The sequence below is a fragment of the Anguilla rostrata genome, chromosome 5, assembly GCF_018555375.3.
Source record: "Anguilla rostrata isolate EN2019 chromosome 5, ASM1855537v3, whole genome shotgun sequence".
Classification (NCBI taxonomy): domain Eukaryota; kingdom Metazoa; phylum Chordata; class Actinopteri; order Anguilliformes; family Anguillidae; genus Anguilla; species Anguilla rostrata.
In genome coordinates, this window is record NC_057937.1 from 25815737 (window position 1) to 25831701 (window position 15965).

Consider the following 15965-nt stretch of genomic DNA (forward strand, 5'->3'; position numbering starts at 1 on the left):
CAGCATATTACGTACTAAAACATTCAAACGGATTAATTCGGTTGCTGAATATTTTCTTCCGGATTTTCTTTGTTAGCCCGTTGTAATTGACTCAAAACGTTTGATACAGTTATGTGAGGTATGCGGTAGTTCTGCGTAATTCACATTGGTGATACAGTAAAAGCAAACTGGAAATCATCTTCCGCACTTTTTGTCATGGTAAAATAACAGGTTAATTCTAGTAATCGTACCTTTAGCTTTTTCAGACTGCCGTAATTTTACTCTGCCATTCTTCAATTCCACAAAAAGACCAGGAAGACTATGGACTAATTTATGGTGCATGGTTCGCATCTGGAGGGCACACTTCACTGCTCGGCTAGCAGTAACTTCGAAGGAAAGCAAACGGTGGCTGTACCACTACTAATTTACATTTTCACGCAAGTCCGAGTTTTCGTTCTATTCTTGTCATTTTGCGATTAGCCATATAGAATTGACGATGAGAAAGTAATCAAACAGCAAATTATTTACAACGTGTGCATGTTTTCTGCTGTTGTTGCCAGTTATATTGGAAATGTGAATGCATTCTGTCGCCTCGGATGTCAAGACATGAAAGCGAATGTTCGCATAAAAACATAATGAATGTGTTTGAGAGGATATATAAAACAGTTACAATCTGACTATTGGCCTGTTATATCCTATTTGTTGCATAACAACGGTCCAAGTTCAACTACCAACGACAGTTTTGCTTGACAACGGTAAAATATACCCAAACGGCTGCAGAAGAATATTTCAATTCCATGTGATTAAATCGATAAAAATCAATAAATACAAAAGTAACCATATATAGTCATTGTTGGTAACCCGTTGTATATAAGTGGAATAAACCCCTCCGGGCTGTCCCGATTATTAGAAAATAATGTAGGCTACTTCGGTGGTAGTATGGGGTTACAGAAGAAATCATAGTACAGATGGACCGACGACAACGTCGCTTTTTCATACGTCAGTGGGCTAATTTGCCTAATCTTCGCGGGACTTTAGACCGCGGAGGAAATGCAGACAACCATGGGCTGAAGGAACCTTTTAGTTCCTGGTAAAGTAGTTCCTGGGACTGAAAGTTCTGGGTAATTTTGGTGGAAATGCGGCTTTTAACAAATAAACACCAGACAGACACACTTAGATACATTCTCTCATATTTTAATTCGAATAGTTTAACATTTTTGTCAATGTCTCAAACAGGGCTCGAAATTGCGACCATTTTGGTTGAACGTCTCATTCTCTGTACATGCGCTAGTTAAGCCGCGTTTCCACCGCAGGAACTATACCCCGGAACTAGGAACCTTTTGAGGAACTCAGTGCGTTTCCACCGCAGGAACTAGGGTCTAAATTTAGTTCTGGGGGCTTTGTTTTACCCCCCAAAACGTTCCTGCTCGGGGGGTAGTACTTTCCGAAAGTACAGGAACCTTTTGGGTGGAGCTTGCAGCGCTGAACATTTCTGATTGGTCGAGTACTGGTAGCATTTGTGTTGTATTTATTTTCAGCCATTACCCGCCATGTTTGAAAATATGCAGCGGCAAACCAATTTATTTTCATAATAACTTCAAATCAAACTTGTATGTTATGCGGCGCAGTAGCCTACTTTTGGTTATAGCCTGTCAACGTCTTGGAATTATAACGTGTGCTCTTCTGTTCTTTTCTTGCTTTAGTATTCGTTTTATAAAATGCTAAGCATTCGTGCTGGGACAGCATATTACGTAGGCTACCAAAACATTCAAACGGATTAATTCGGTTGCTGAATATTTTCTTCCGGATTTTCTTTGTTAGCCCGTTGTAATTGACTCAAAACGTTTGATACAGTTATGTGAGGTATGCGGTAGTTCTGCATAATTAACATTGGTGATACAGTACAAGCAAACTGGAAATCACCTTCCGCACTTTTTATCCGGGTAAAATAACAGGTTAATTCTAGTAATCGTACCTTTAGCTTTTTCAGACTGCCGTAATTTTACTCAATTTTATTGCCATTTTTCAATTCCACGAAAAGACCAGGAAGACTATGGACTCATTTATGGTGCATGGTTCGCATCTGGAGGGCACACTTCGCTGCTCGGCTAGCAGTAACTTCGAAGGAAAGCAAACGGTGGCTGTACCACTACTAATTTACATTTTCACGCAAGTCCGAGTTTTCGTTCTATTCTTGTCATTTTGCGATTAGCCTATATGGAATTGACGACGAGAAAGTAATAAAACAGCAAATTGTTTACAACGTGTGCATGTTTTCTGCTGTTAATGAATGTGTTTGAGAGGATATATGAAAATCAATAAATACAAAAGTAACCATATATAGTCATTGTTGGTAACCCGTTGTATATATGTGGAATAAACCCCTCCGGGCTGTCCCGGTTATTAGAAAATAATGTAGGCTACTTCGGTGGTAGTATGGGGTTACAGAAGAAATCATATGACAGATGGACCGACGACAACGTCAGTGGGCTAATTTGCCTAATCTTCGCGGTACTTTAGACCCCGGTGGAAACGCAGACAACCATTGGCTGAAGGAACCTTTTAGTTCCTGGTAAAGTAGTTCCTGGGACTGAAAGTTCCGGGTAATTTTGGTGGAAACGCGGCTTTAGTACACTCAGCATGTCCCTTGTCAGTTGACGATGACCCTTCTAACCAATCGCGAGCTTGACATTGTGACGACCCGCCCCCCTTTTGGGTTGTTTCTGTTCACTTCTGTTCTTTGTCATTCTAGTTTGGGAGGCGGCTCATCAGAGCTGAGGGCGTACACCTGGATCTGGGCGTGGCCTCCAGCATAAAGGCTGCTGCCAGTTCCCAGTGCGGCCTCTCTCCAGTCCGCTGCACACTTAATTAGTTTGTTTATTGTTTGGGTTCACTCCTTGCAACACACACAACATACTCTACACACCCACACTCACTTACACCACTGATTCTACTGATGCTCGTTTACATAACATAGTTGATGTATTTCATTTCTTGACCTTTGTTAATAAATTATTTAATTATTTAATGGTTTCATGTGTCCCCCATTCTTTGTTGCAACCTGAGAGCCAGGGGTTGTAACAAAATGGGGGCTCGTCCTTTAAACTAATTTCTAAATTTGGGTAAGCATTTCTTTGTAATTTGTTAATTTGTTGTATTGGTTTAATTGATAGTGCCGTTTGGTCACTTTCAGCCTCATATGAGTTCTATTGGAAGCGTAGGCTGGTAAGTGTATTGGTTTTTCATTTGTTTGGCTGTATAGTCATTTTGGGTTAAGTTGCGCTATTTGTTTGGGGGACACTGATTTTGTTAAGGTCTGTATGTCCTAAATTGGATTATTGTTTGTGCGCCGTGTGTGTAGTGGGGAGAGCCTGTTGCTAGGGGTATTGTGTTATATGCAAAATTGACCAAGGTAGGTAGGGGCTGCCACCTGTGTGCAATTAAGTTTCAGAATTCTTTCCCTGTTAGGAATAGCGGCGTGTCTCCTTTGGGGTACGTCGGATTAAAAACTGTAGTGTTGTGGTGAAAGTGATTAGTAGCAGTTGTCTCGGGGGCACTTCCGTGGTGTTGAGAGAGTTGCTGATTGCCAGTCGCTCCCTCACCCCATCGGGCTTTAGGTGCATAAGTACCCGTCACCGGTAGCCACATGAAGACTAGGGGAGAGTTAGTTAGCTTCATGGTTAGGTAGTTAGTGGGGGAGTTCTGATACTTTTTTTGCGCACTTTTCCTGTTTTCTCTGTCCTTGTGTTAATTTCCATAGAGTGGTCCAGCATGGCAAATGTTGAGGAGTTTATCCGTTGTCCCTCAGAGGAATCGTTAGAGCAATGCACCAAGGAACAATTGCTTAAGATTGCGGAACATTACTCGCTTGATATTGGGGATAAAAGGCTTAGTAAAGAAAACGTTAAGGCTATGTTGAAATCCAATTTATGGGACATGGGGGTCTTGTCAGGAAAGTTAGATAAGAGCCCTGGTCAGCTTCTCCAGTCATCCGTAGGTGGTAACTTCACTTTTGAACAGCAGAAAGAGTTGCTCTTGTTACAACTGGAACATGACAAATCAAAGCGTCACGCCGAGTTAGAACTGGAGAAAGCCAAACTGGAGTTACAGCATTTCAAACTGGATTTAATTAGGCAAGGTAAAATGGCAGGGGATCTAAGCGGTGCTGCTTCTCTTGGTGCTTCTCCACACTTGTTTGATGTTCGTAACTTGCGTCTTCTGCCGCAGTTCAGTGAACAAGATCCAGACACTTTCTTCTCTCTGTTTGAGCGTGTTGCGGACTCAAGGGGGTGGCCTGACGCTGATTGCACTTTGTTACTGCAGTGCGTCTTGACGGGTAAGGCACAGGAGGCATATGCTGCTCTCAGTTCAGCTGATAGTTGTAGCTATGTGAAGGTGAAGTCTGCTGTGTTAAGGGCGTATGAACTGGTACCAGAGGCTTACCGACAGCGGTTCAGGTCGTGGAGAAAGGTAGAAAAGCAGACGCATGGTGAGTTTGCTAGGGACCTGGTTACTCATTTTAGTCGGTGGTGCGCTGCTTTGGAGGTGGAAACATTTGAGGACCTGGCTGATCTTATTGTGCTTGAACAGTTCAAAGATTCAGTCCCTGGCTACATAGCCACATACATAAATGAGCATAAAGTTAAGACTGCTGCAGAGGCTGCTGTCCTAGCCGAGGAGTACGTCTTAACGCACAGAAGTACTTTTGGAGATGCTCACGCTCGCGAGTTGTGTTGGCCTAGGGCAAATGGTTCACATTCCGCGAGGCAAAATGTGTCAAAATCAGAATTCAGTTCATTCAATAATGATTGTGGGTCAAGTGGGAAGTTTGATCCCAACAGAGTTTGTAATTACTGCCAAGGGAGAGGCCATTGGAAGGCAGAATGTCCTGTTCTTAAAAATAAGGCTAAGCTCTCAGGAGGTAGGGGACAGGTGAAGCCTATGGCGTTGGCTGCCCCTATCCAAATTGGTAGTCCTTTTGCACAGTGCCCAGAGCAGTTGCAACCGCCAACATCCTTGTGCCGCTCTGATAGCCACGACTATTATTCTGACTACTCACCATTTATTACAGAGGGTTATGTCTCACTTGTGGGAAGTAATGTGAAAGTCCCAGTGAAGATCTTGCGAGACACTGGAGCTATGGATTCTTTTATTTTGGAATCAGTGCTTCCTTTTTCTCACAAGTCTGCTATAGGTGACAGCGTCTTAGTACGGGGCATGGGCTTAACCACATTGTCTGTTCCACTTCATCAGATGGTGCTCATGTCTGATCTGGTGCAGGGGGAAGTTGTGGCCGGTGTCCGCCCAGCGCTACCAGTTGAGGGGGTTCACCTCATCTTAGGTAACGGACTGGCTGGGGGACGTGTTTGGGCTGATGGGCCACCATCTCCAGTTGTTACCCCTTCACCGATTCTCCCGGGGGAGTCAGAGGACAGTGCTCAGAGATTGCCAGAGGTTTTCATGGCCTGTGCTGTGACGCGCACTATGAGCCGTGCCACACCTGAACCAGAGCTTGAGCCTAGCGGTAAAAAAGAGGACTGTACAATGCCATTGCTACCCTTGCCAGATTTGTCTGTCTTACCTTTCCCTGTTTCTTTAGAGGACGTGGCTAGAGAACAGCAGATGGATCCCACCTTGAAAGAGCTCTTTGACAGTGCCCTCCCTGCTGGCGAGGGGATCAGCCTTGCGCGTGGTTATTTCATCCAGAATGGGCTTTTGGTGAGAAAATGGGTGCCCCATGGGGAGAGTTTTGTTGGCGACGCCATGGTGCAAATTGTAGTACCAGGGAAATTTCGTAGTTTGGTGTTGGAGCTCTCTCATGATCAGTCAGGACATTTGGGGGTGAGGAAAACATATGACCGTATTCTGAGATATTTTTTTTGGCCTCGTTTGAAGAGGGAGGTTGCCACTCATGTCAAAACATGTCACACTTGTCAGCTGACAGGGAAACCAAATCAAAGCATCAAACCTGCACCCTTGCATCCCATTCCAGGCATTGGTAAACCATTTGAAAATCTTATTATTGACTGCGTTGGTCCCCTTCCGCGTTCTAAATCTGGAAGTAGCTACTTGCTTACAGTCATGTGTCAAAGCACTCGCTATCCCGCTGCGTACCCATTACGCAACATTACAACTAAGGCTGTAGTGAAGGCATTGTCACAATTCATTTCATTCTTTGGTATCCCTAGGACCATTCAAAGCGATCGGGGCAGTAATTTTTCTTCTCATATGTTTGCACAAATTTTGAAGCAACTTCGTGTTAAGCATAAGCAGTCTACAGCTTATCATGCGCAGAGTCAGGGCGCTTTGGAACGGTTCCACCAGTCGTTAAAATCGCTAATGCGTGCATACTGTGTGGAATTGGATCGAGACTGGGAAGAGGGGCTGCCTTGGTTACTCCTAGCAGCCAGGGAGGTAGTACAGGAGAGTACTGGGTTCAGTCCGAACGACCTTGTGTTTGGGCATACTGTGCGAGGGCTGCTGGCTGTCCTGCAGGATGACTGGAGGGCTGAGGACCCTCCTACAAACCTTATCAGTTATGTCAATGGTTTTAGACACCGACTCTATGCAGCTTGGGAATTAGCTAAACAAAAATTGGCAACCTCACAGGTTAAGATGAAGCGTCTTTATGACCGCAGGGTTGAGAGACGTCACTTTTCGGAGGGGGACCAGGTCCTCGCTCTTCGGCCTATAGTGGGTTCACCTTTTGAGGCCAAATTTGTTGGCCCATACACTGTGGCCCAGCAGGTTTCAGAGGAAAATTACCTGATTGCCACTCCCCATCGCAAAAAGTCCAATCAGCTTTATCACATCAATCGGTTAAAGCCCTATTATGCGCGCTCGTCTGCCCTGACGCCACCAGAGATTGGGGCATTCCCATACAATGCCTGTCTCGGGCTCCTTGCCCCTAGTAACATGTTTTTCTTTTGTCCTCCTCTTGTTGCCCTCTCCTTCTATTTCCTTAAATTGCTTCCTAGGAAGGCCTACTGGGTTGCTGAAGGTGGAGGGAGAGTGGCAGCCAGAGGATGGACAGCGGAATCAGGTGTTAAATTATGCGCATTTTCTATTTATATTTCATTAGGCTATTTGTATTTTCGGATTTCTGGAAGAAATTCCATCTTATGGGAGGGGGTGTGACGACCCGCCCCCCTTTTGGGTTGTTTCTGTTCACTTCTGTTCTTTGTCATTCTAGTTTGGGAGGCGGCTCATCAGAGCTGAGGGCGTACACCTGGATCTGGGCGTGGCCTCCAGCATAAAGGCTGCTGCCAGTTCCCAGTGCGGCCTCTCTCCAGTCCGCTGCACACTTAATTAGTTTGTTTATTGTTTGGGTTCACTCCTTGCAACACACACAACATACTCTACACACCCACACTCACTTACACCACTGATTCTACTGATGCTCGTTTACATAACATAGTTGATGTATTTCATTTCTTGACCTTTGTTAATAAATTATTTAATTATTTAATGGTTTCATGTGTCCCCCATTCTTTGTTGCAACCTGAGAGCCAGGGGTTGTAACAACATTCTTACCTTTAATGCTGATTTTAAATTGGTTAATATTAGCCTTCAATCACTCCCTTTCGCTGCACTCCACTGTCACGCGACACAGAGAGCTAACGTGTAACTAATGTTACCTGAAGACAAAAGTTTATGTTCAATTTATTAGCGTTATCGAAAGCTGAAGTTGAAGCGGACGTTTTGTGTAGCGACCCGGTTGGAACAGCTCATTTCTCCGATGCAGTTTACTGGCGGTTGATTTAATTAGCGGTATTAATGTGACGAGAAGCGCTTTGTCGTTTGAATGCATAACACGCAATTCCTTGAAGAGTCGACACATTTTATGCGTGACAGTTTAACTGTTACTTGTAAACCGTACTGTTATATTGACGTTTTTTATTAATAAAAAATCTATTGCATATATTGTTGGTGCTCCTTACATTTCGTGGATGTTCCTAAGTTTTTGAAGTTGGGAGCACCAGTGCTACCAAGTAAAAAAGTTAATTTCGAGCCCTGATATATTACTGAAGCTGCACTTCCCTGGCATATTGTCGGCACAGTAGGGCCTACGTTTACTAACTGCTACATCAGCAGAGGCGTGCCTGTAAACAGACTGAGCCGGACCGAATTAACTTCTCACACCACCAAAATACCGCGAAGGTTACGTGCCAATTTACGTTTTATTACTATACATACTATTTTTATGATTGGATTAATTAGTAATTATATTTGATGCAGCTTTAGCTTAGCCATTACTTTTCCAAAACTTTTCAAAAAATATTATTTTCCATAACTTTTCCAGGGCCTGGAAATTGCATTTTAAATTTCAATGACTTTTCCAGGTTTTTCATGACCGTACGAACCCTGAAGAGCCATTAGTTAGATGACAGCAACAATCTAATGCCTACAGTGACCCTAGATAATCTGTTGTCCCTACTTTTAATGTATTTGGCTGTGGTGCCCCATGCAGTGGGAGGAAAAATAAATGAATAAAAATTGCACGTCCCTGCTTGCGGACGTAATTATCCAGTGTTTTCTCGATGCAGATTAAAGTGCTGCAGTTCTGCAGCATTCTCACACTGTATTTCCAGTAACTGGATGGCAGCTTTGCACTATTGACAGCAGGCGTGTCTCCCTACTCTTTTGTGTTATGCCTTCAAAAATTGAGGTCAACAACAAAATAAGTTTTAAAACATTAGCTAAATTAATTAGCCAAATACATACCTATATTAGTAATATTAATAGACAATGCTTCATTCTAGCAAAGTTGTGTAAAATTATAAATGTGTACAGTACCCAGGGATTAAAGCAAAAAAAACAAAAAAAAAACTTCTGACTGAAAATTTTTTTTCAGGCTGAGAGCAGGGCCGGTCGACCGGGGAGGGGGGGGGTGTCTGTTGGATGGAACCTTTGATTGGGTGGGTAAGCCGCATGTTTGCCCATAGCCACCGCCGGCTGTGAGGCCAAGTCATATTCCCCCTCTACAATTTGTAAAACAAGTTACAGAGGAGGCCCCCACATTAGGGCATGTACACACACACTGCCCGGCATTATTTTTTGTTTTTTTAGGGAAGGTGGGTGATGCACCGCCTTTTTAGAGCGGCTACTTTTTTCCGCCATGCGGTAACTTCACATAGGTTTACATGTAAAAAACACGGAGGCAGCTCAGAAAAAGGCGGATAACGTGTACACGCCCTTAGCCAGATATGCAGTAGATACTACAAGCATTGTTTCTCCTGAATATATTTTCCATTGAGTTCAACAGGAAAATTAATCAGGAGAAACAATGCTTGTAGTACCTACTGCATATCTGGTAGCAGCACGGTGGTTTGAGGCTCATTTGATACCTTGGACCCTTAATGACTTAAAGCCATTTAACCAACAAGTGTGTTCCATACTGTATCAGCATAATTTACAGCTGAATCTAGTCCCACCCCCCAATTCCCATAGAGATCTATTCAAATGCAAAGAGTTTTTGTATCGCTTGTAGGACAACCTGAAAATAAGATATCCAGACTCTGATGATGTTGATAGCTCACAGACATCAGGAAGTCATGGCATGCAAATGATATGCAACCAAATACAAAACATGACTCTTTTATTTGACATTATGTTAGTCTACTGTATAAGTGAATTTCCCTGTTTCTAGCTTTTCCCCAAACAGTTCACTGCAGCAAAAGTAAACGAGCAAATGGTGGCACAGGAGGTCTCAGGAGTGCATTTAATTCTTGCTTGATTTGTTGTTAAGACCATAAAAGCATAATATTTTGCCATTTTAGCCTTGTCCCATTTTTTTTTTTTTTTGCCCAGGAGTGTGCACTTTATTTAAATACTCGAGGCCAATAGCATTTTAAGGAAAGATGATGCTTTTGAACAGCTTTTCATTTGCCAGTTTTCTTTTACGTAATTTCAATGCGGTTTTCAATCTATAAAAGCCTACATGAATATTTGCGTTTGGGTCATTAACTATCTGTTCACCTTTCAAATAGCCTACGTTCTACATCTCACGGGTTCATACCGCTGCCACACTCACGGTGTCCCAGACACCAATAGCTTATTTAACACTAGAACTGCGGCGAAGTTAATTGGCGGATTACCGAGAGAGGGCGTCAAGGTGACACTTTTATTTTTAAATGAAAAAAAAGTATATATATCATGTATGTGTATTTAATTTTGAAAATCGGTATGGGGTTAATTTAAGGCAGGTCTTTAGAATCATAGGGATACTTGAACTTTGTGTTTTCATCTTATTTTGCATGACAGTGCCACAAATAGGACGTCCTCACGGGCCAAGTGCTAGGGATCAGGGGAAATTAGTGTGCGCATGCAGGTGAACATGGATTTCGGGCTCATCTAATTGCAAACTGTCACGATTCTTAGCTGCTGGAATAAACTTTCCTCGTGGATTATTCTCGGTCGGGAGATGTGGGTGGTTGCAAAAGGATTGCTTTCTTCTCGTTCGTCGGAGTGGTGAGATTGCCTTTTTGAACGGCGGCTTCTCGTTCCGTCTTCGTCACAAACTTTGACTTTGATTGCAATCTTGATTAAATATATTCGTATTTGAACTATTTCTATTGCTTTCTGGACATTAAGACTCTCGTAATTTGGGGTTTTTGGGGTATTTTGTCATGTTTATAAATGTATATTTTGGTGTTAATCTAACATCGGCTTGTGTGTAGACTAAAGTTGAATGTGCGTCCGCTGTAATGTCATTAATTGATTAGCCTGCTTCAGTACACCGTGGGGCTATATTATGGTCTCCGATTGTTTCGTTATTATACATATTATTGTTATATTGTCAAGAAATATATTGTCAAGAAAGGAAGTGTATGATTGTTTGTGGCCTTAATTAGTAGCCTCTGCCCAGTCTTCCAGCAGCGTCAGTAGGCTAGCCCGGTACTACCAAGTTGTACCTAATAAAGTAGCCGGTGAGTGAATATAATTACAGACATCCAAGTAGATTGTATTCCTATACAAATTAGCTACCTATCATGAAGGTAGGAGGTGTCATGGGAGGAGTATAGCAGAGTAAAGCGTCCTAAATGTGTAATAATTAACTCCTGTATGTATTTCTATACTCTCGTGTTTTCTTGTATGGGGATGGGACAATATGAAAACAATTTTCACCGTCCACCACGTTTTGGCAATGTTCCAACACTCTCGTCATCACTGTTGCATGCATCACAAAAACTATTACACTAACGCTAACATTACAGTGTGAAATATTCACATTATATAATACCACTAACCTAAATAAAGACACTCAATTTCAAAAATAACGTATATAACCGAAATATTTGAGCAGTAATACTAACATAGCAATGATGACATTTTATCAGTGTTCAGTAGATAGAGAGGGAAAGAAGTCAAAAATGTGTCAAGATGTTTGCCAAGAGAGCTTGGCAAACATCTGAAGTCGAGCTGCAAACCTGATGAACAACTGACACAGGCATCTACCACTGCTAGTTTGCCAGATAATCCTACACCATTAATTCAGTCCCCACCAAGGGACACGTGAGTATTTATAAATTGCCATTAACAGTTGTCAGTTTTTGAATGCCCATCTGTTTTATAAAAGTGATAAGACACTTGAGACCATGGTATGTCTCATACACACAGCAGCAGCAGAAAGCCACACCTTACCTAATAACCCACAAATAATTAAATACATTTTTTTTTTTAATTCTGACCTTTTCATCTCTTCCTGTTTCTTCCTCTTCTCTTCCTCCAGTTTCTTCTTTCTCTCAATTTCCTGCTCCTGTTTTTTCTTGGCAGCCTCCAGACGCAACCTTTCCCGTTCCTAAGAAGGAGCGAGTGTTTATTAACGAGATAAAACAATCGAACATTTAGTTATGTATCCTTCATTTCACCACCATTATTTGGGAATCCCATACCTGCTACCATACTACTAGCTACCAATCTACTTTTATAATTTATAGATAGAAAATACTTGGTTATCTGGAGAAAGAGTCACCATTAGTAAAGAAATAAAACATATGGTTATACAAGATGCATTCTGAAAAGCCATTTTATAATAGTAATAACAATAATCCTACTACTGAACTTTATTTGTGAAGCACTTTCCCCATGCTCACAGCTCTGTGCAGTACAATAAAATGAACAATACAGAACACAAAAATAACATGAGTAAAATAACAAAAGCAAAGCAATAAATACAATACATACAAAAAACTAGAAGAAAGCATAATCACTACACAACCAGAAGAGAGTACTATATATGACAAACAATGTTATAGGCTTTCCTACAAACATATGTTAAAAGATGGGATGGAGTTAGAAGACGTAATGCACTCAGGTAGGTCATTCCAGAGCCTTGGCGTGGCAGTGCAGAAAGCCCAGTCACCCATAGAGCAGAGTTTGGTGGAGGGTACAATTATCTCACCAGAACTGGAGCCAAGAGGGCAGCCTGGAGTGTAGGGCTTCAAGAGTTCACAAATGTAACAGGGGGAAGACCAGACAGAGCCTGGTAGGCCAATAAGAGGACCTTAAACTCTATCCTTGATGTGACTGTGGAGACTTTGCAGTACTGGGGATGTGTCCTCACTAGCACATATGTGGGTAAGAACTCTAGTGGCAGAGTTCTGAACCATTGGGAGATGTGAGGGAAAATTACAGAGAACACCTATTAGCAAAGAATTGCAGTACCATTCCATTACATTTAGCAGACGCTCTTATCCAGAGCGACTTACATTGTATCCAATGATACAGCTGGATATATACTGGAGCAATGCAGTTTAAGTACCTTGCTCAAAATACACATGCGCACATGCAACCAAAAATCTGTCAAGTGCGACTAAACAGCTCCATTGGTCGCACCGGTGCGCCTGACATTTAGCAGGTCTGTCTCTGTGCGTGTATGCGTGTAGCGTTATTTTTTTTCCCACCCGCATTCTGCAAAGACCCGCCCCTACTCTGCCTCTGATTGGCTCTGATCCTGATATTCTTCTTCGCTGAATGCGGGTGGGGAAAAAAATAAGTAACTTGTGTATTAGTGATGCGCGGATCGCAGTTATATCCACAGGCACCGCAGTTAATCCGCGGATCGGGCGGGCCAAGTCATAAAAATAAACATTCTGATTAATAGCAGATGGGTTGCGGGTGGGTGAAATAATACATCATTAATGAGGAAAATATTAATTACATTCTCTAAAATGTGAACATATTTTAAGCTTCATTTCCTTCAGGCACGAATTAGCAGACGAGACTCTCATTGCGCGAATTGCGGCGTCCATTTGTCTTAAGCAGCAATGGAGGCAAAAAAGATCAGAGAGAAAATTAAAAAAGGAGAATTCAAAAAAAGGAAGGGCAGAAAAGTTCAGTGTGAGAGCAATTTAGTGAAATACTTAACCATGACGACTCGAGTCAAGTGCTGGGTGTCATATGCAACAGCTGCGAAATAATGAGAAATAACGGTAATGCGTGATCGGGTGCGTACAACAATTAGTGCCACATTGTGGAAAAAGAATCGGAGATTTCGAGAATAAAGTCGTAATATTACGAGAATAAAGTCGTAATTTTAGGCTACATGTTATTTTAGAGGGGAATATCAGAAGAGCAGCCTATCGCCCAAGTTAAAATGAGGAACGTGGAACATCTTGTGAAGTTGTACTTTAGTATAGGTTTCACAAATAACTAAATACTTAATCTTTTGGCACATCAACACCACATTATCATAAGTATCAGGACTTTGAAAAGATTGTGCAAGAAACTGTCTATTCCGAAAAAAGAAGCACACGGACTTGGAGGAAATTGCAGGCTCAGGCTGCCATTAGACTGTCCTCTCGCCCGTTTTGTTGGTTGCTGGTAATATATGTTCCTAAATATGTTTTTTTCCCTCAATTTTTTTCTCGTAAAATTACGACTTTATTCTCATAATATTGACTTTTTTCTCAATTACGACTATTCTCATAATATTGACTTTTTTCTCAATTATGACTTTATTCTCGTAATATTACGACCTTATTGTCGAAATCTCCGATTCCCCCCCCCCCTCAATGTGGCCCCAATACTCCGTCGTAGGGGTGCGGGTCTCTAAATCAGAGAAAATGATTCGTTCGGGTGGGTGGCGAGTGGATGATACGATTCAGATGACGTCAGAGCCGATCCGCGCATCACTAGTGTGTATGTGTGAAACCGCGCCCTGTACTCCAGGAACAGCGCACACTTTTGTTTGAGTTATTTGAGTTTGATTTATTTATTTGAGTTCGTCAAGTACTTTAAACATCAGCACTTTTTAAGTTTATTTTTTAAACAATTGAGGCTATTGCGATTTCTTGTTTGTGCTGTGATTTAAATAAAGAAAAAACATTTATCTGCATCTTTATTCCTGTTTACAATCATTTACATAATGTGTTAAGAAATTACCAATGTGTATGGGAACTGACAAAAAAGGTAACGCTTAAAATGTATTATTGCGGCGCCAAAAGACGCGGTGAAAAACTTTGGGCACCTAAATGAAAAAGTTAGGCGCACCAGTGCAACCAATGTAAAAAGTTAGTCTGGAGCCCTGGTACAACGGCAGTGTCCTACCGGGGAATCGAACCAGCAACCTTTAGGTTACAAGACCGACTCCTTAGCCATTATACTACACTGCCTCCACACTAGGTGCAATTATAAGTGATGTAATAAAAGCATGGACTAGGTTCTTTGTATTGCAGGGGGACAGAAATAAGCGCATGCATGCTGTGCCCCATCCACAATTTGATTTCTTCCAGACAGCGAGTGAATTGACCTTTAGCAAATGTATGAGTGACACTGCAGTTCACTAATCCCTGCTTAGAAATGGTCGCTTTGTACTACTTCCGACATGTAGCTCCGACACTGTCTGCAATAGTATAGCTGAAAAAGGAAAAAACTAGCTACAAGTTACAAAGCTTCTGTAATAACATGTCTAGTCTATTAACTGGAGTTACCACTGATGAAATCAAATCAAAGTTTATCTGTCTAATGCACCATTACTAATAAAGCTGATAAGATAGGTAACAAAATTTTTAATAGAGCTGCCGGTAGGTAGGCAAGATATTGCACATGATTAAAGTTAGGCTGTCAGTGCAATCTCAATCAATGGAAGACCAAACAATGCCTTCATTTTTCAATATTTCCAGTTTGACATTTCCTATTTATACATTATTTATGATTGTATAAAGCCAAACTACTTTACAAAGACAGTGTTTTTTACTACAAATTTTTGCAATAATTCATTCAAGCAGCTGCTACCATCTGCTTCATTTGTCATATATAGCAACAGTCACTAAGTTGGTCAGGTCTTATGGAGATTTTGCAAATGGTCAATTGAGGGGTGGCAGATTCACTACCATTTTAGGTCCCGAGAAATATTTGTGTGTTATCAGTGGTAGCCAAGCCCAAACCTGTGAATAATGTGGCCTCATGGTAACATAAATACAGAACAGCAGTGGACTGAGCATAGACCCTTGAGGCAATCTCTGGGTGACTGGTACAGGGTTTGACTGACAGTGGCCCAGTCAGAAACTCATGTCTGTCTCTGAGGTAAGACTTAAAACCACTGAAGGGCAATAGCAGTGATACCACAGATTCTCTTCATTCATTTCAGGAGATGACTGTGATTTAACTGTATCAAAAGCGGCAAAGAGCCAACATGAAAAGCACCTCATTAAGAAAAATAAACAGCTTGCAGGGTTTCCCCCAGAAAAGTTGTTAGGCCCGGTGGCAAGCATCTTTTGACGAGGGCCAGTGGCCCGGCGGCCAAGTGTCTTTTTTGACGGGGGCCTGGCGCGGGCCAGCGACAGACTGAAGGCAGCATTAAAGTAGGGCCCTATAGTTTCTGTGATAACAGAATCACGGACGGAATCACGGAATTAAGAATTAAAAAAAGTTATAACACAGATTCCATAGGGCCCTACATTAAGTCAGTGCTAAAAGCTGACTGGAGATTTGAAAATATGACTACTTAATGTGAATGTTGTTATGTCATTTATTCAACGCAC

The 15965-nt window shown here is 41.9% G+C and overlaps 1 protein-coding gene across 3 annotated transcripts in view; it reads right to left on the reverse strand.

Annotated features, from left to right (window-relative positions):
- The window catches only part of incenp (inner centromere protein), a 129166-nt gene that overhangs the window by 41675 nt on the left and 71526 nt on the right, over window positions 1–15965 (reverse strand). For all 3 annotated transcript variants that reach the window (XM_064335670.1, XM_064335669.1, XM_064335671.1), the window contains one exon: window positions 11670–11779. In XM_064335670.1, the coding sequence (XP_064191740.1) occupies window positions 11670–11779 (110 nt within the window). The remainder of the gene's footprint in view (window positions 1–11669; window positions 11780–15965) is intronic.